Source organism: Xenopus laevis, chromosome 1S (genome assembly GCF_017654675.1).
Source record: "Xenopus laevis strain J_2021 chromosome 1S, Xenopus_laevis_v10.1, whole genome shotgun sequence".
Lineage (NCBI taxonomy): Eukaryota > Metazoa > Chordata > Amphibia > Anura > Pipidae > Xenopus > Xenopus laevis.
This window is the reverse complement of record NC_054372.1, coordinates 148,817,637-148,838,501: the sequence shown is the minus strand read 5'-3', so window position 1 is coordinate 148,838,501 and position 20,865 is coordinate 148,817,637. Positions and strand designations below refer to the sequence as shown.

At 37.6% G+C, this 20,865-nt stretch overlaps 1 protein-coding gene across 3 annotated transcripts in view; it reads right to left on the bottom strand.

Annotated features, from left to right (window-relative positions):
• scarb1.S (scavenger receptor class B member 1 S homeolog) overlaps positions 1-20,865 on the bottom strand; it is a 58,875-nt gene that overhangs the window by 3,991 nt on the left and 34,019 nt on the right. For all 3 annotated transcript variants that reach the window (XM_018244190.2, XM_018244188.2, XM_018244189.2), the window contains exons 8-11: positions 18,474-18,592; positions 12,213-12,286; positions 9,742-9,793; positions 8,855-9,001 (exon numbers count right to left, since the gene is read on the bottom strand). In XM_018244190.2, the coding sequence (XP_018099679.1) occupies positions 8,855-9,001; positions 9,742-9,793; positions 12,213-12,286; positions 18,474-18,592 (392 nt within the window). The remainder of the gene's footprint in view (positions 1-8,854; positions 9,002-9,741; positions 9,794-12,212; positions 12,287-18,473; positions 18,593-20,865) is intronic.

Here is a 20,865-nt window from a genome sequence, read left to right as displayed (position 1 = left end):
TGCATATGCAAATTAGGATTCAGTATTTGTCTGAATCTCTCGCGAATCCAAAATAGTGGATTGGCTGCATTACTAGTTTTTAAGGGCAGGGAGAAGGAATGCTAGCTGTATACTTTACACAGAAATAGTTCTAGAACTACAGTATGTATGTATCATTCAACCACCATTAAGCATTTTCCCTCATGTGCACCTAACCCCCACACAGGGAAATAAATGGGCCCTTCCTAAATTATTTACATCCACTGGCCAGAGGAGAGAAGAGAGAGTCTAAACAGTATAGAAAAGGATGGAAGGATGGAAGCACAGAGGCTACTAAGAGCTGCAGTTCCCAATATCTTTAAGGCAGGTAGATAAACACACATCTGTTCTAAATAATAAAACAAAATACATATTCCAGTTCGACAGGAGCCAAATAAAACGGTGCATATAAATGTAAACACAAATGATTTTGTACATAGCAGAGAATGAATTAGAGGGAACACTGCACACAGGACAGTTGGACAAATCAATGTTTTCAGCCAATGGAGAAACGCTGCAAGGCCTTACAGGTAACATTTCATTATGTAAGGGGTTAACCTAAGAGAATATACACCTATGGTTTTGCCTCAAATTCTCAAAGTCATTTAAAACATATTTCCAATTGAATTTAAAGGGGTTGTTCACCTTTGAGTTAACTTTTAGTATGATGTAGAGAGTGATACTGAACGGTAATTTGATTTTCATTTTTATTATTTATAGTTTGAGTGTTTTAGATTTTTATTCAGCAGGTTTCCAGTTTGCAATGCCAGCATTCTGGTTGCTAGGGCACACATTACCCTAGCAACCATGCATTGATTTAAATAAGAGACAGGAATATGAATAGGAAAAGCCCTTAATAGAAAGAAGAGTAATAAAAGGTAGCAATAACAATTAATTTGTAGCCTTAGGGCTCTTACACACGGCCGTTCCGACCTGCGCTCCCCTGCGTTCCGTTTTTTGGCGTTCAGCCGCAGGGGAGCGCAGGAATAGACGCAAGTCATTATTTGAAATGGGGCTGTACTCACTCAGGCGCCGAACGCAGGAAAAATGCAGCATGTTGCGTCTGAACCTGCGTTCGGCGCCTACACGCGCCTGAGTGAGTACAGCCCCATTTCAAATAATGACTTGCGTCTATTCCTGCGCTCCCCTGCGGCTGAACGCCAAAAAACGGAACGCAGGGGAGCGCAGGTCGGAACGGCCGTGTGTAAGAGCCCTAACAGAGCGTTTGTTTTTAGATGGGGGTCAGTGACCCCCATTTGAAAGCTGGGAAGTGTCAGAAGAAGGTAAATAATTCAAAAACTATAAAAACTAAATAATGAGGGCCAATTGAAAAGTGCTTATAACTGACCATTCTATGAAATACTAAGGGGTATATTTATCAAAGAGTGAAGTTAGAGATTTATCAAATGGTTATGGTGAAAGTTCTACAATTGATAAATATGCCTTTAAAAATCCCATAGAAATTAATGGAGAGAGGCGGTATTCCACTCTGTGGACTGTGGAGATCTCTAACTTCACTCTTTGATAAATATACCCCAATAAGTTAACTTGAAGGTGAACTGCCACTTTAAATATTTATTCTCTACCAAGTCCTATAATTAGAAAAAAACAAAAGTTAAAAAAAAACCCTCTGCTCTGGTAGTTGGACAATAGGGTCCACCTCCTCCCAAACAGCTAGTACTAAATTAAGTACTTCACTCTTTGATAAATATACCCCAATAAGTTAACTTGAAGGTGAACTGCCACTTTAAATAGTTATTCTCTACCGAGTCCTATAATTAGAAAAAAACAAAAGTTAAAAAAAAAAAACAAAAACAACCTCTGCTCTGGTAGTTGGACAATAGGGTCCACCTCCTCCCAAACGGCTAGTACTAAATTAAAGCGCTCAGCAAATGGTGCCACCAATAAGACTCTCCTCTATACTGCTTTAATATCTGATCTGCTTCGTGCACTATAAATGCAAGGAACTAAACATTTTTACTACAACAATAAGCAGAGAATATTAAAAAAAATTAAAAAGGTTTAAAAGCATAAGGGTAAAAGTAAACACAGAAAGGTGGTTAGTCAAACTACCCCATCTTTCTATCCTATTAATTAGGGAGGAAGACAGTTGTACAGATGTGGATATTTATGATTGTATGTGATGAAGAGCAGTATGATAATGGAGTATGACACAGGAACTTTAACATGCAGAATAAGTGCATTCACGAGTTTGCCATTCTTGGATTTCCATGCTGCTGAAGTTATATTGGTCCTATTTAGGATACATCCAGCAAATGGTTAACAGGCAGTTTTGCATATAGGTTTCCTGCAGCTCCTGACAGTTTGTATCACTTTAAAAGTGCCATAATTTCAGAACTCTCCCTCTGTAAATAATGGCCACAACATTTGTAATGTTCTGTATGTTTAGCTGTTTTTTCCCATTTTTACCAGGAAACAGGGTGGGCAGAAAGGGCAAGTTTTTTATAAACCTAAAGTCCACTAACCCATAGTGACCATTGTGCTTTCAAAGCAAATTCAAAGCATCAACACCATTTTACTTAACTTTCTCAGGCTTCCTTAGAACAGACTTAAACTCATGCATGTGCAGTACCGTATATACTCGCGTATAAGCCGAGTTTTTCAGCACCCAAAATGTGCTGAAAAAGTGTACCTCGGCTTATACTCGAGTCAATCACCCAAACCGCGCTCATGCAATCTCCTCCTGTGCCCCGCACGGCAGCCATTTTCCCTGCATTACATTTCTCAAAATGGGCATGCGCCAATAGCCCCTCCTACTTCCCCTTTACGCTTCTCCGTGTCTCTCTCTCCACAGGTATCCGCTCAGTCTCCCCTTCATGTGGAACGGTATCTCCTTTTCTTTTAGCACTGAGAGGTGGGGACTTGCGGCAGCCTCATCCCTATTCCCAGGCAGCTATTTCGCACCAATCGGAAGATTCACCATCTTGGTTAAGGGCATAATCCGCCATCTTAGTTATGTTTTTTTTCTCTATACAACTCCGTCACCTAATTAGTGCGCATCATCAGACGGCCATCTTGTTTTGTCCGGAGGAGTTACAAGCGGCGCTCTTATATATATATTTAATACAAGCGGTTGCACGTGAGTGTTTATTAATTCAGTATGGGAAACTTTCATATCCTGTGCATTAATGGAAGTCTAGCAGGATTATGGGCATGCAACTCGCCTTCCTGTCCCCACAGATCGTTCTGCAGGGCGCAGCACAGGCAGTGAGGTTTACAATAGGACAGACTGATTCCCAACAGCTATCCCTTGCCTTTTTTCATTAGGTCTTCTCACAGCCTGATCACAAACCAACTGCAGGTAGCAGTATCAACATCAGGGGATGGCTGATCAATTACCAGATGGCAGCAGCCCTGAGAGATGTCAAATAAAATATAAGGATATTAATAGATAAAACCTCTATTAAAACCTGCATTGCCATTGGCATAAACTAAAGTGGACAAACTACCTTTTACATTGTTGCCTTTTCATTACATACCTGCAGGTGCCAATTCAGCTGTCCTATACGAATAACACAATGTCCAAATCACAAAGGAGCATAATATGTGTTTTCTCTGCATAAAATCTCCCTACCATCCATCCACTGCTTTTATATCGTTTACATGACAGCTGCTGCCTCAGTACCTACAGACATCACAACAAAGTGTGTACTGGAATGCACCCTAGGCTTATACTCGAGTCAATAAGGTTTCCCAGTTTTTGGAGGTAAAATTAGGTACCTCGGCTTATACTCGGGTCGGCTTATACTCGAGTATATACGGTAGTTAATATCTGAAAATGTAACTGCTGCAATGTTTACAATTGCTAAATAAACACGTGAGTTTCTCAATTCATTGCTCTGGCTTTCAGCTTTTTAATTGCCACTTGTGTTTTTGTGAAATCCCATTCAGCAGCAATTTAGTGAATTTAGGAAAGTACTTGTTTATTCAGTAATCTGTTTGCCAAACACAGACAGGTAAACATTGGTGACTTTGTCCCGAAGTCTGACGACGGATACCTGGGAAAGGCAAGTAATATGGTGGTGCAGCGCTGCACTAGTTTCTTGCCCAGATAGTTTTTTGGGGATAAAAGGAAGATTGGCCTAAGGAAATAAATTTAGCAATTACATTTCACTGGGAAGAAGGCCAGTACCTGGACCCTGCAATCATGGCTTGCTATACTAAAAAATGCGGTTTACAGAACTCAAATTTAAATTAAGTGTTTTACAATTAGATACTTTTTGTTACCCTTGTTTTCAGGTACAGAGAGACTTTAATACACTTATCCGATCATGGCGTAAGATGTATGTAAAAAACATAAAGCAAACCCCACTGTGCTAAAATTTAAAAAAGGATGCATTAAAGCAGCAAGCCTCCAGCTGTTTAACAATAACTCTCAAGAAGCCATACATTTTCAGCAGTTAAAGAATGCTGGCATTCTTAAAAGGTCTTGGAAAACATGTTTTTTCAAAACACATCAGTTAATAGTGCTGCTTCAGCAGAATTCTGCACTGAAATCCGTTTTTTCAAAAGAGCAATCATTTATATTTAATTTGGACATTTGACATGGGGCTACACATATTGTCAGTTTCCCAGGTGCCCCCAGTCATGTGACTTGTTCTCTGATAAACTTCAGTCACTCTTTACTGCTGCACTGCAAGTGATGTCGTCCCCCTAGGCAGCCTAGCAATAGGCTCCCTGGCACAAGCTAACTGCTAGATATGAGAATAGTAAATAGTACTGTTTGCTTGAAACACCATGTATCCCTGGATTTGCATCATGAGCCTTGAGGCTCTTCTCTCTCCTAGAATGGGGAGTGCAGAGGTGCATGTCTCTCTGTGCTAGTGCTATGTACAGGGGAGGAGGCAAATGGGCATCCCCAGGGCTGCCTCGAGCTAGTATAGGGCTCCCTTGTGCCTTTGCTTCAGCAAAAAGTGCAGTTTGCATCTTAGATGGACAAATAGATAGATGCAAATGGGAAGTCAATGGCACCAGCACCTGCATATCCATTTGTAAATAAATACCCTTTAAAAAGCCCCACGGCACTTTTGTCTCCAAGCAAAACGCAGAATCTAGCAGTGTAAAAGAAAAAAATGTTTATAAATATAAACACTTGGTGACTACAACATAACCATGTGCTATTTTGGTCTCAGTTTCATGTGCTGAATGTAGTAGCAGAGGCAAATATTTTTCTCAGGTGCAATGTAGCTTCTTCCCAGAAGGTGAAATCGTTCAGCTCTGGACATGCTCACAAGCAGATGTGCTTACAAGAAAATTGCTGCAAATTCATAAATATTTCCATTGTACTCAAACAATTCAGCTGTGGCAGACATTAAAGATGGAGGGTAGCAACAGTGCTTTGTACTGCATATTGGGAATGTTGACAACCTCAGCTGGTCCTGTATGACAAACAAGCAACTGATTTAGCTACAGGGCCCCTTGGGATCAGTACTTGTAATGGAAGCAATGTCAGAATGTGTTTGTGCTGCATACAGTCTCTGCATTTTAGCCCAGTATAGATGGAATTACTACATAACCCCAATACCACAAACCGTACTTTTTAAGAGATGTCCAAAGTGCTGAATACAACTTACTAGTGAATTTTACATCCCTCTAAAGCACACAGATATGACTAGTTTAAAACATGAATGAACATAATACCAACCATTGAAAATAAATAACTAGCAGCAATTAATCATGTGTCTTCTGACCACCCAGGATTATTACAGAATCACCTGGAAGAATGTCTTTTTGTGGCACAATCATATTATGGTTATTCTCTCAATGACCCTACAGGAATCATTTGCGTTGAGCCAATCTGACCAACACTTTGAATGAGTTGTTCACCTTTGAGCTAACTTGTAGTAGGATGTAGAGAAAGTTATTCTGAGACTATTTTGCCTTTGGTTTGCATTTATTATTTGTGGTTGTTGAGTTATTTCGCTTTTTATTCAGCAGCTCTCCAGTTTGCAGTTTTAGCAATCTGGTTGCTGTGGTACAAATTATCCTAGCAACCATGAAATTATTTGAGTAACAGACTGGAATATGACTAGGAGAAGGTCTGAATAGAATAATAAGCAATAACAACACATGCATATCCTTACAGAGCATTTGTTTTTTTCGATGGGATCAGTGATTCCCATTTCAAAGCTGGAAAGAGTCACAATAAAAAGGCAAATAATTAAAAAACTATAATAAAAATAAAATGCAGACCAATTGAAAAGTTGCCATTCTGTAACATACTAAAAGTGTACTTAAAGATGAACCACCCCTTTAACAAAATGCCCAATATCCATGGTAGCAATGCATCTGTTCTGATTTATTTCTCCTGAAAAGCTATAAAACATTCTATGCAACTTCAATGTCTGTACTTGTATGAGCACTGTTGGAATTTTTTTTAAAAGTCTGTACTCAGAGGGGCATGCTCTTCTGTAACAGATTTGCCTAGCTGACTGGGGTTGATATTTGTAGGAGCTCAACAAAGAAAAATCAATGGTCTGTTTTATCCCTTTCAGCACTGTTCTGTTTTTATACATAACCCATACTCATTTATTTTGCTAGCAATACATTAAAGAAAGGGACAATTAATATATTGGTCGCATGTCTTAAGATGCATTTAACCTTAAAGGTACTAGTACAAATAACTACACTGAGGTAGTGAAAAGGACCTACAATAGAACATGCTAATAAGAAGCACTGAAATGCATATTTACACATTAGAGAAATTGGGTACAGCTGCAGGGAGAATGTATTAATGTACAATGTTCTTAGCTGTAGATAGATTATTATCAATAAAAAAATTCATTTTTTTAGTGCAATTAAGGAGGCAAATTGTTGATTATAAAAACAAAGGCTGGGGGTTTGGTTTTACTTTTGATATGGTCAGTTTATCTGGCTTAAGCCTGACTCCCAGCCTCATGTCACAGCTGCAGCTGGCACACAAAGGATGCCAAGGTCTGACATTGGTGAGTATGAGGGCGATGGAGGAGTAAAGTAAGACACACCAGCAAGATTTTAAAGTGATACGGAGATGCTCCTGTAAAAACCTGGTAAATGTTGGTCTTACTTTAGTCCAAAGGGCAGCCCAGCAAAATTTGCCGCTATTTTCAATTATTAATTCGCAATCAATTATTAATTAAACTTTAATAAGCATCACAAAGATGAGCAATATACCAGTTCAACACCGTTTTATAACTTTCTGCCAACCATATCATGAAAAGCAAGTACATTTAAAGGAGAAGGAAAGCTCCAAGACAGTTTATTGCCAACAGTTTAGCCACAATAGTGCAAGCTAGAATGCTATATTCATTCTGCAGAATGCTTTACCATACCTGAGTAAACAGCTGTAGACAATGTCTCTGTTTGTTTAGGATAGAAGCTGCCATATAAGCTTGGTGTGACATCACTTCCTGCCTGAGTCTCTCCCTGCTCACTTACAGCTCTGAGCTTAGATTACAGCAGGGATGGGAGAAGGGAGGGAGAGAGGAACAAACTAAACATGCTCAAGCCCTGCCCTGGAGGTTTATGCTGAAAACAGGAAGTCTGATACAGAAGCCCATGAGCACACAATAAAAGGAAAGAAATGCTGTGTTTCTTTTGACAGAGCAACATTACTTTGAGGGTTTACAGGTGTATTTATATAGTCCTTTCCGATAAAGCTTACTTAATTTTAGCCTTTCCTTCTCCTTTAAGTGCCACGTCCTGTGTTGGCCGCTGAATTAATTTGATCTAAACTGTCGCAATTATACTACAACACTGCGAGTCCTGTAACACTTGTTTCTCTATTGAAGAAATCACTGAGTATATAATCTCCTCTATCCAAAATATTTCCATTGTTAATGGACTTACACCAACACCATTTCTGAGGATTGTGCCCATTTTCTATATTGCTGTTCTAAACACCTGTAATTTAGTTCCTAAATGATAGGTCTTTACACTCTGTTGCACATTATAAATCCTTTCTTTTTATTTCATAAGCATAAGCACCATAAATCATTCCTTAATGATTCTACATTAACTTCCTAAGGACAAAACACATACTGTTATTTCAGGAGATTAGTCGCTCAGTGAAAAATCGCTTCTTCTTCAGTCGTCTAAACTCCCCGAACTGCCTTCCCACTGGCTAGAATGTAAATCGCCGGCAGGATGACACACTGATCACTTCGACTTTCCGAAGTTGCCCAAACTTTCTTTGTGAGGCAACTTCGGGTGACTTCGGAAAATGATGCGTTCCGAGTGCCATCCCGCCGGCGATTTACATTCTAGCCAGCAGGAAGGCAGTTTGGGGAGATTAGTTGCCCGAAGAAGCAATTTGTCGTTGGATGACTAATACGAAATAGCAGAGTGTGTCTCTGCTCTAAAGGTGGCCATACACCAGAATAGGCACTTGTAGTATCCTGGTGATTTTGAACCAAATATCTGTATGGGGAGGAAGTAGCACAGGGCTCATAGGCAGGACTCCATCTGAAGGGTCCAAATTGCCAGCTTAAATCCACCTGCATATGGCCATCTTAAACAACCTACTTCTTAATGATTGACATAATAATAGAACAATAATAGCGTAAGTGCCATATAGATTTTCTGTATGCGGTAGTATTTGAGTTTATAAATAAAAAGCAAACAGATATGGCACAATGTGTTTGCTGCATCATGTGCTAGCAAGTGGGACATATTCAATAACTTGTAGCAGTATGAATTGCTAATTATGAATGGGAACTGCACTGGTGAAATTGAACACCTATGTCAGTAAATAACCTTAATATTTTTTTCATCAACTAAATTTATTTAATTACTTTTGTAAACGGTGTTGTGCAGAAAGCAGCTGTATGTTTCTTACCTGTTTAATAAAGGGGAGAACCAGTGCAACTGTAATAAAACAGAGGCCAATGCCTATGAGCACATATTGTAGGTAATCAAGTAGTGTGGGCAGGAGGATCAGGATGTTGTAGTAAGTGTTGTACACTGGACCATCAAGGTACCCACTCTGTAGAGGGACAAAACAGCACAGCTAAGCATCCAACCAAATGATATATGGATATTATTAAGTATTTAGTTCATAAAGTGGCACAAATGAATATCATTCCCATACTGTACATATACAGTGTGCCTTGCATATTCCCTCGATATTCGACCAATAGTAAATGTGCCCCCTAGAGTGCACACAGTTGGACTTGATTTCACTAATTATGTGACTTTTAAAGGTAATTGATTGCACTAGGATTTCTTAGGTGCTTCATGTCAAAGGGGGTGAATACATCTGCACATGACAATTTTCAGGTTATTTTTAATTCATATATATATATATATATATATATATATATATATATATATATATATATATATATATATATATATATATATATATATATATATATATTTATTTATTTATTTATTTATTTTTCATTTCACTTCACCAACTTAGACTATTTTGTGCAGATCCATCACATAAAATAAGATTGAGAAACATTTAAATTACAGGTTGGAATGTAACAAAATAGGTTTAAATGCCAAGGGGGTGAATATTTTTGCAAGGCACTGTATAGATGACTATATTCATTACTTGCAGTACACAAGAATTGACATTAAACTGACAAATTGATAGGGCCTGCTGATTAATAGAGATCAGTTATTTTGCCATAAGGCATGATTATTGCCCATCAAAATAAATGAACTAGTTGGACAGTTACTTAAATCAGACAATAATATAATCAATATTCAAATTACCTCTGCAAACCACAGCACTGGGAGAATCACAGGTTTTATCTGTCCAGTTTGCCTGTAGAAAAGAAAAGTAAAATAAAACTTTAAGATATCCTATGAAAACATTACCTTTGGTAAAGGCAAAACTGACATGACAAGGAAATAAGGAAAGCAATAGATAAACATGCTAATAAAGCCAAATGCATTAATGATTAATGGTTCTATAGGACTGTCTGTAATAATTTGGCCATATGCGAGTTGTCCTAATACAGTATATACATATTATTAAATAGGCATGGGACCGGTTATTCAGAATGCTCAGCACCTGGGGGTTTGCAGATAACTGATCTTTCTGTGAATTGGATCTTCATACTGTAAGTCTACTAGAAAATCACGTAAACATTAATTATTATTAATAGGAATGAAGTCACTTCCTTTATTGAATTGTTTCCTAATTCTACAGATACACAAAGATTATACACTGTTTATAAATTAGAAATGAGAGAACGAAAATATACGTTTGTTATAAATACACAGAGTTGGTACTGAAATTAAAGGAATTTAATGGTTTTTACATAAGCACAGGCACTTTATATTTAATTGTTACACATGTGTACGGCTAAGCTATAAATCACGAGAAGTTTTATTCAACAATACGGTTCGGAATAATCAATATCAATTAATTGAATGTGTAAAATAATGAAAATCCTGATCCAGTTGTACAGGTTACAGTGCATTGATAGAGGAATAAGTGATAAATTAATTGAACAGAAGGAGAAAATGATTTAACATAAATAGAAAGATCAGCTCCCAAGTGCGTTTTTACTTTAATAGAAGGCATCACTCGGTCACAACAAGGTTTCTTTTTCTTTCTCTCATTTCTAATTTGTAAACATTAATTAAACCCAATACACTGGTTTTGCTTCCAATAAGGATTCATTATATCTTAGTTGTGATCAAGTACAAGTTACTGTTTTATTATTAAAGAAAAAGGAAATGATTTTTAAAAATTGCATTATTGGATAAAATCGAGTCTATGGGAGATGACCTTTCCATAATTTGGAGCTTTCTGGATAATGGGTTTCCAGATAATGGACCGCATACCTGCATTTGGATGCCAGGTCAGAAATGACTCACATTTATTATATAGGCCAAATCATAGCCAAGCAAGAACCGATTTTTGATTTTGGGAATTCGAATTTGAAATACTCACTCCAAGCTGGAAAACCTCAAAATTGATTTATATTAGCTGTATTTATATTTCCTATTTCGCTTTCAACCTTTCAGACAAGCCAATGCATTGTTACACCGAGCAGCCATAATAACCAGGTACAGTAACAGAAAATTTAGAGGTGCACAACCCATAAGTTACATATAGAACACTGTACATATTTAATGGGTATTTTTCATATAAACACACTGCCTATTTACTAAATGGTGAAGATGACAATTCACTAGTGAAAAACCTCAGCGCTAGTGACCTTTTGCGCCATTTCGCTGGGGGAATTTTTGCTCAGACATACAACACTTGGACATTTTTAATGTGGCCACTTCCACCAATTTTACGATCATCACTAATAAATACATACGACCTAGGAACTTTATGAAACCACCATATTTAAACTAAAATAAGAGTAAGTATGTTAACAAAAATTCACTAGGAATAAAGGAACACTAGAGAAACTTTTTTTGGGGAGCAACACAGGCATGGAAAAACTTCCTGGGGTGCCAAATAAGGGATGTAATTGGCTATTGTTGGCCCCTATGTGAACTGGCAGACTATAGGAGGCTCTGATTGGTAGTGCACCTGCTTTTTATGCAACCAAAACTTGCCTCCAAGCCTGGAATTTAAAAATAGGCATCTGCTTTGAGGCTACTGGGAGCAACATCCAAGTGGTTGGTGAGCAACATGTTGCTCGCGAGCTACTGGTTGGGGATCACTGGTTTAAGAGAACGTATATAAGACGAATACTAATTGATGCATTTTTTTAAAGTACCTGCTTAAAGTAACAGTAACACCAAAAAATGAAAGTGTTTTAAAGGAATGACACTATAATGTACTGCTGTCCTGCTGGTAAAACTGGAGTGTTTGGGTTGAGACACACGGGCAGATTTGGGGGAAAATTTAGTCGCCTGGCGACTAATCGCCTCTTCTTCTGGGCGACAATCTTCCCGAACTGCCTTTGCGTGTCTTCACGTCCGCTATAATAAAAAGTCGCCTGCGCTACAGCATATGTGCAGGGCAACTTCGGAAAACGAAGTGCCGTGTGTGCTTTAGCGCAAGCGATTTTTCATAATCGTGGACTCACGATAAAAAGATCTTTTAAAGATCTTTACATCTATGGCCAACTTAACACCATGCTGAGACTCAACCCCTCATTTCAATAGCAAATCTCTGGACTGCCTCCTGACATGGAAATCACTGTGGCAACAAAACACCCTTTCTATATGCCCTATAAAAATGTACAGTAGGCAAAAAACACACTTCTACTTACATAATTCCAGACACTGATTTGGCCATCATGTTGAGTTGCATTTTAATGGAACAGTTCATTGGGATGCCTGTCAGCTGTAATTAGAAAATGATGATAAAATAATCTTACAAATAAATTGTTACAAAAGTAATATACAACAATAAATAATTATAAGAAAAAGCTATCATTTTTATATTCCGGGTTGCAATAACGAAAATTCATAAAATGCAAAAAAATAAAGAAATATTAATCTTGAAGTCAAATTTTTAGAATATTTTTAGAATAACAGCTCCATGTTCTTGGGTAGGAAGCAGTCCAAGGTTAACATAAAAAAATCTTTTATAAATAAAATGGTCAAATAGTTTTCTTTCTAAAGATTAGACAAACTGCACACAACCTTTCAAAGAATTTTATTACAATGAAAATAAAATTGTTTTGCTTATGTCCACATGAGAAATACAGTTTATCTTTACGGATCAAACGGAAAAGTGTGTTCTGCCTTGAGGAGAGGCCACAGTGTTATAAAAAGCTTCCCTGTCAGTCACTTATTATAAAGCCCAACCCTCCCCCTTAAGGCGTGCTGCTTGCTAGAAAACTTGTAGAACAGAGCAGCAAGACAAGCGAGGGTATAGTGTTTGGTATTACTGATGTAATCTCAGTCATATACAGCAGTCCTTGGGCGCGAGCTGAATATTCACTAGTTACAATTGTTACATGCTACACTATCCATACCAAAGTCGATGGTGCCATTCATGGTTTCATGACAAGTGCCTGGAAAAACAGGCTGAAGAATTTCCTCCTTACTTAGGTCAGTGGCTTTACAATAACATGGCAGGCTCAGTTTTCTTCATGGACTTAATCCTCCCACCCAGATATTTACCTAACATTGTCTGAGGGATGTTGTTTATTCCAGTTTCAGGGCTGGACACATGCACACACACACACACACACACACACATGGTTTTGCTGTAAGGTCCATCAGTGAAATCTGTGGCCAAACTGCACATCTTCCAATATAGGGACCATATATCCATTAAAATCAGTGCATGGGACGATCACAAAACATATTTAAAAGTTGTCAATAAATTAATACATTTAACCCAGTAAGTATATGTATATATTATATTCAAATGTAAAGGTCCCCATAGAGGCAAAGATTTTTCTTGCCAAACGACCAATTTTAGCGAAGTCTGACCAATCCTTCGAAATTATCGTGAAGTTAGTGGGATTCGAACAATCGTACATCTTACGATTTTTCGGCCGAAATCTGTCAGAAAATTGATCGGTCAGGTTAAAAAATGTTTATCGCTCTCAGTGCAATCTATCTATGTCTGCAGGGCCAAGCAGGCAGCTACTCTTCAGTTTTGCTGACAATATCGCCTGAAATGGTCTTTTTAGTTGATGGACAAATCGTACATTTAAACGGTCGTTTCGAAATATTTGTGGTCTCATGATAATGATTGGATCTTTTAAAAATCTTTACATCTATTGCCAGCTTAACAGATACATTTCTTGGCTCCCTTTAAGCAACAGCTTATCAGCCTTCCATAAAAGATAATCTACTGAAGGGAATCAGATCTTTGCTTGTGCAGTCAGTCATTTTTATTGCTCGAACGTTGCTGGGACTACAAAGGCAGAAAGATCATGATGAGACATGCACTATCTCCAGGCAGAAATCATTTGAATGCCTAGGTCTCTAACTAGTAATGTTTTTTTCCCCCTCTCCACATAGGTTTCAATTTTCAGGAGTATATACACAGCCATACACAGGCTGATAATAGCTGCTGACTTTAGACTGCATTGGTAGCTTATACACTAGTGTTATATGTGTTCAAAGACTTGCTATATCTATTGGGCACATTTAAAAAATCCCACCAGGAGATAAAAGTATCAGCCCACTGATGGTTGGCCAAATAAGCTGGTCAGACACAGTGGGACTTTGGCACATCAGGGTTTCATTGCCATGATCTTCTTAAAAAAACACTTCTTTGAAAGTAGCCGTTTCCCATCTGTCTAAATGGCAAAATTGGGTTGTCACAGTATTACCATTAATGGGATTTGGCTTGGTGGAGAATTGGTTTTTTTTTTTGTTTTTTTATCAAGTTCTTCCTAAGAAGACCACAATAATTCTGAATTACCCATAAGCAATTGAAAATGCCACTTGCAGTTGTTATCCTTTTAAGGTTGATGAAGTCTCCCATCACCACTTTTAACTTGCATTTACATGGCATAACTTCACATCAGAATATATGCCAGTGTTTGATAGCCTAGATTTGCAGAAATTGGCGAATTGTTTTTTGTTGCTTCTCATTATTAAGAACTGGGATGTCCTGAAGTATAGTATTTCTAGCAGTTGGGTCAAATGAAATGCGTGTAGCCCCCAAAAAATATATGGCTGACCACCACAGTGTCCTTAATGTATTTGCTTAATTGTGCCTAGTGTTTTTGAATGTGAAACACAGTATGATGCTTCCTAAAAGCACATATAGTTGTCTGCCCAACTGGTGGGTATTTATGCAAATCAGCTACACGTGTGGACAGACGAATTCCACGGATAGGGCTGATTGGTATAAAAGTGGAGGATTCAGACTATGATACAGAAGTGCAAGATATTGCAGCTCCAACAAGGCAAAATGCCCCATACACCCCATGTAATCGTTGTGTCACATTTCTCTCTGCTGCAACAAAGCAGTGCCAAAGGCAATGAGTTGTACTGTACACAAAACAGATGGAATGGCTTCTTTTGCAAGCGACTATAGCCCCACATTTTTCAAGACATGTAAAGGGGGGGAGGTAGGTCTATTGTAATCACCTGTGTGCAATGGAATGCATCGGAGAGCCCCAGAGTGAATAACAAAGCCCATATTTTGTGTGAACTTTTCTTTTAATACGCAGAGTCGTGGGAAGGAATGGAATGGCAGTTATACATTTTGTTACATTGTGAACCATCAATGGCATTATTGTACAGTGCTTGGGAGTTTCATGCCAACTGCAGCACTGTAAGTTAAAATAGTCGGTTTAAAGATGCATGGACCTTGTTTTAATTGTTAAATAATGTTTTAACTAGAAAGCTAATCCCAGCTTTAAATATTATACCTGCTCAGACAGTGTCCCCACAGCTAGCTCCACTTAGAGACTAGATACAAGCTGCTGCTTGGTGCAGATGGGGGGCATTATAGTTGGCTCACCAACAGATCATCTCCTCTGTCATAACACAGAGGCTTGCCCCCAGTTTGAAGGGATACTGAATACTCCACTCGAATGAGCAAGGTCACTAACACACATACCGATGTTTTACCAATGCAGTCTGCCTCACCATATAGCACCATGTCTGCCCGAGCAATTTAATGGAGAAGTGGTTCTCAACAAGTTAAATGTCTCGAGTCAGCCTGACACAAAACAGTTTCAAAGCTTAAGATCATAATTAGTGTAATAAAACTAAAGAACAAACATAAACAGAAGGAAACATTTGGCACATAACAACCCTTATCGCTATATACTAATGGAGCTTAATGAATTTACACGTTAATTGATTCTTGTCTAATCAGTTATCTTTGCTCTAGTCATGTGAAATCCTTATGGAATAAGGAAACATGCAGCTGTGGTGCAACAGAATAACTTGTTACTAAACACTCGTTAATATCATCACATGCTTCTTTCCCTAGCGATCAAAATGCCAAAGAGGATTGTTCCAAATCGTCCCTGATGTGTACAGTGACCCCTATGAGCACAATGCTGGCCAAATTCTTGCTCATTAGTCAGCACCCTTTTGGCTACTACTTTTACATGTCTTGAAACTAACCACAAATAAAAAATGTTCCAGTGGGTAGCTAATACATTCAGGCGTATTTCCTAAGGGTAATTGCTGGAGAAAGCAAATCTGCAATTCATATGTTTTTGTACCATAGATTTCTACGGATACCAATACAAAGGTCTTTTTTTTTTTTTTTAGAAGATTTGCTGCCTGGAGGTAGCACACAGTGGCAAGTAATTGATATTTGAGGCCCCTAGGCTACACTTTCCATAGCTAGGGTTGCTACCTGGCAGGTATTTTATTCCAGAAACGATGGCAACTCTATTCATTGCCCACCCCCTTCTAGGCTGTTCCCACTCTCAAAAAGTTTAGAAAGCGATAATTAATCAGGGTCACAGGTGCACGTGGAGACACAAGAGGTCCATGATCTAGCTTTTTTTCCAATTATTATTTGTATTTTCTTTTCTAATTATTTGTATCTCTGTGGGTTTGGTCGGGACAGCTGCACAAAATAGGCAGCCAGAAAAAGGTAAGGTGTACGCAAGGCAGCACACAAGCTCCCTAAGACACTAAGGGGCCTAATTATTAAACCTGGAATTTTTCTAGTCGATTTTTAAAGGGGAAAAACTTGAATTTTTAGAGGAAAGGCTAGAGTGCTAGCCTAAACGTAAGCTGTTCTTTTTGACTACATAAACACCTATAAACCTTTCATAAGACCTGTGAATGCAAGCTACCTTTTTGATTTTTATATATATATATATATATATATATATATTATATATATATATATATATATATATATATATATATATATATATACACACATACATATATATATATATATATATATATAAACATTTGAATAAAGCACATCTATTTCTTCATGATTACTAAGGAGTGCGGTCCATTTGCTTTATTATATATATATATATATATATATATATATATATATATATATATATATATATATATATATATATATATATATATTATCGTCAATTTATCGAAAATACCGCACTCACAGGACTTAAAAAATATTGTTTATTAATAAAAACAGACTGACGTTTCTCAAACCTGTGAGTGTGGTATTTTTGATAAATTGACTGTTCAAAATGCTATAATACTTGCACCCAGGCGATTAATCAATATATATATATGTGCGTGTGTACTGTACATATACGCTAGGTATGTGAAGACCAACATTTACATTATGCAATACGAAGTGGCATAAAGAAGCAAATTAGGAAAAGGTCATGCTCCCAACAGAAGAAACATCACATATTTCAGTAAAAAGCTAAGTAAATATATATGCACATTGTCAAATCTATCCAACAAAGAGGAAGCCCTCTAAAAATGTACCTATAAAAAATGATAGGTAAATTTATGCATACATTGGGGGCCCCAGGTGCACCACCCTGAACCTACAAAGCCTGCATAAAGAGTGGTTGAACAGAGTTTATATTGTTGCAGGCACTCCAAGAGATCACCCTAGACCAAACTGCAAAGTAAATGTATTTGTAGGTATTACAGGATAGGCTCAGCCATTTTTCACACACTCATAGAACTAAACCACTTGCTCCCCTGCTGAAAAGATTTAGAATCTGTGTTTTTTTTATTTTTCTGAAACATGTACCAGCCCTGCTGTTTTGAGAGTGTCTTGTTTTGCTTCCTTATACCACATCATACCGATGATATTCCAGAATGAATTTGATCTGGGCATGCTGCCTCCAGTATCACACCTTCTCCCACTGGGACGCGGTGGGAGGAAAAATTATGGATTCCCATCTCTATCACAGAGTAAGAAGTTGAGTTTTATAGTGTATTAAGCCTTATTCTCTATCCAAACAGGAATATCAACAAGAAAGTGTTAATGCTCAAGGAGCTGAATGAAATCAGTAAAAGAAAACAAATGAAAAGTGCATGAACATGACTTTGAAAACACAAGGTTAAATTAAAAGAGGCAGCACTATTTACAGTTAAAAAATAATACAGTAGCTAATCACAGCTGTGTATCCTTTTGAATAAAAACAACAAACATGGAAAAACACACATGAATGTATACCCAAACAAACACGAATATGTATTAGTATCATTGTTATCCAAAGTACTGCCTTGTACAAATCCTTCCTACGACATTTCTACTGCAACTGGTCACCATTGAAAAATATAAAAATTGGTTCATTTAGAATGTCATAAGAGGCTCTGTGGGCATCCCACAGGATTCACTGCTACTGCTAACGAGGGCCAATTGTGCCACTCTGTTCTTGGAGAAGGTTTTCAGATGTCCTGAACAACCCCATTCATTAGTCCAGAAATCCCTCTTCAACGGGGACAAAGCTGATACACATGCACAAAATAAAGGTTTCTATTGTTCACAATAAAACTGGCAACATGTGCAGCTAAAAAGTTTGTGTACTTTACTATGCCCAAGTCCCAAGCAAATGAAAGATACAGTACATGTGAATAGCAATAAAGAAGATTTTAAAAATCCTTTTGAAAATACATCAGTTGATAATAAAGGAACTTACTGGATGCAGGTCTAGAAAAAGGGAATGCAGCTCTTCAGTTGGGTGCAACCCATCAACAGACTCCAAAAAGGAAGGATCTGCATTGAAGAAATGAGGGAATGATAGAAACAATGGGGCATCTGGGGAAGAAGACAGAAATAATGATTAGTTTTGTATGCAGGCAAGGAGAGAAATCCGAATATAAAATATATATATGGGACACCGAAAACTATTTTGACAGCTATAGTACAAGTTGAGTCAGGAAGGAAATTCCCCCCCCCCCCCCGAAGCAAATTGGAAAGGGCTTTAAATGTTTTTATTTTTCAACTACTAGTAGGCAGGTTATATATAGACCTAAAAGGTTGAACTTGATGGACAGGTGTCTTTTTTTCAACCTAACTTACTATGATCAGTCGATAGACCTTTCTGTTGAAGTGAATATGTTTCCTATATTCACACACATTCTCAATATATAACCCCCTTAAAATATATTCTTGCACAACTGAATTGGAACTTTCTTAACAAAAAGACACTTTTAGTTACAAAGTTTGTACAAAGCATGCATTAGCTGACGTGCCCAGTCAAGGCAGTGTCCATGCGTCACTCCTATCCTAAGTGAAAAAAAGAAAGTGTTACCATTGGGGGGGGGGAGACAGACCATACCTGCTTTTCTCTTCATTTAGCATGATCTCATCACAAGGCACCATTAGGTGGGGGTATGGTCTGTCTCCCCCAAAAGGTAACACTTCCTTTTTTTCCACTTAGGATAAGAATGACGCATGGACACTGCCTTGACGGGGCGCGTCCGCTTATGCATGCTTTGTACAAACTTTGTAACTAAAAGTGTCTTTTTTTTAAGAAAGTTACAGTTCAGTTGTGCAAGAATATATTTTCAGGGGGTTATATATTGAGAGTGCTGGGGCTAACTTGTTTAGTATGTAAATTAAGCCTTGCCCATGTGCACCCAATAAGAAAGGTGAGGAGCGGCATTTCAGCTTGTTTCGTTTTAAAAAACGTATATATATATATATATATATATATATATATATATATATATATATATATATATATATATATATATATATATATATATATATATATTTATTAATTATAAATGAAAGTTCTCTTTTATGTTTTCATTAAGTTCAGAGCTGCCAGTGATCTGCTACAGGAAAGACTCTAAATGGAGCCACAGTACTCAAAGGCAGCAATCCCTGCTGAGGTGTACTCCTAACAACCAATGAAAGGGAACTTTTGAAGACTACCTTCTACTAATGGAGTTTCTGCAGTACAAAGCAGGGATTCTTTGGATATGTTTTTCTCTATGTGAATTAAGCAGTCAGTGTTTATGTTTTTTTTTTCCTCAAATGCACTCTCACATGCACATGCACATAAACATGGACCCAAAAAGGCAAAAGATCTGAATGGCAGTGGAAAATGATTTTTGGCTGGAAGGCAAAGAGTGTCAGTTATTTCTGCCTTTAAGTACTGTAGTTCCTTTTAGAATCTTTCCTGAAGTGATCACTAGAAACGCTGAAGAAACACGAAAAAAGTCCACCCTCTTTAAATATAAGCTGGCTAAATTGAGTTTAGCTGAAATATGGATATACACTTTAATCAAGAGTTGTACCAACTAAACAAAGGTTTAACTTTGCAGCAGTTCAATAACTGCACTTCTGTTCGCCTTCCACAGCCACCGTCAATTACTATAATTTATTATGAAGGTGGAGACTTTGCCTGAGGTTTATAAGATTCTTACTGAGGAAGATTGGTTCATATTAGAAACCTAGAAAGGTTGCACAAGCATTCCACGGAAATTTCCACAATGAAACGTCTTGTATTTGTGTCATAATTGATTCAGGCTTTCGATGTGCAACCTCCACTGATACATCAAGTATGAGTACAATTTTTCCTTGGGCGAGCTACAGGCACAACAAGCCTCTTCATGTCTCTAAAGGAGGCAGCTGACACAGTTTACAGGGAGAACATCCCCAAGAGATTAAACTGACTTACAAAAAGAAAATACAGTTAGGTCCGTAAATCTTTGGACAGAGACAACTTTTTTCTAATTTTGGTTCTGTACATTACCACAATGAATTTTAAATGAAACAACTCAGATGCAGTTGAACTGCAGACTTTCACATTTAATTCAGTGGGTTGAACAAAAAGATTACATAAAAATGTGACAAACTAAAGCCTTTTTTTAACACAATTACTTCATTTCAGGGGCTCAAAAGAAATTGGACAATTTACTTTAAAGGCTATTTCATGGGCAGGTGTGGGCAATTCCTTTGTTATGTCATTATCAATGCTAAAAGCCCTGGAGTTGAATTGAGGGGGGGGGCTTGTATGTGGAAGATTTTAATGTGAACAGACAACATGCAGTCAAAGAAGCTCTCCATGCAGGTAAAAC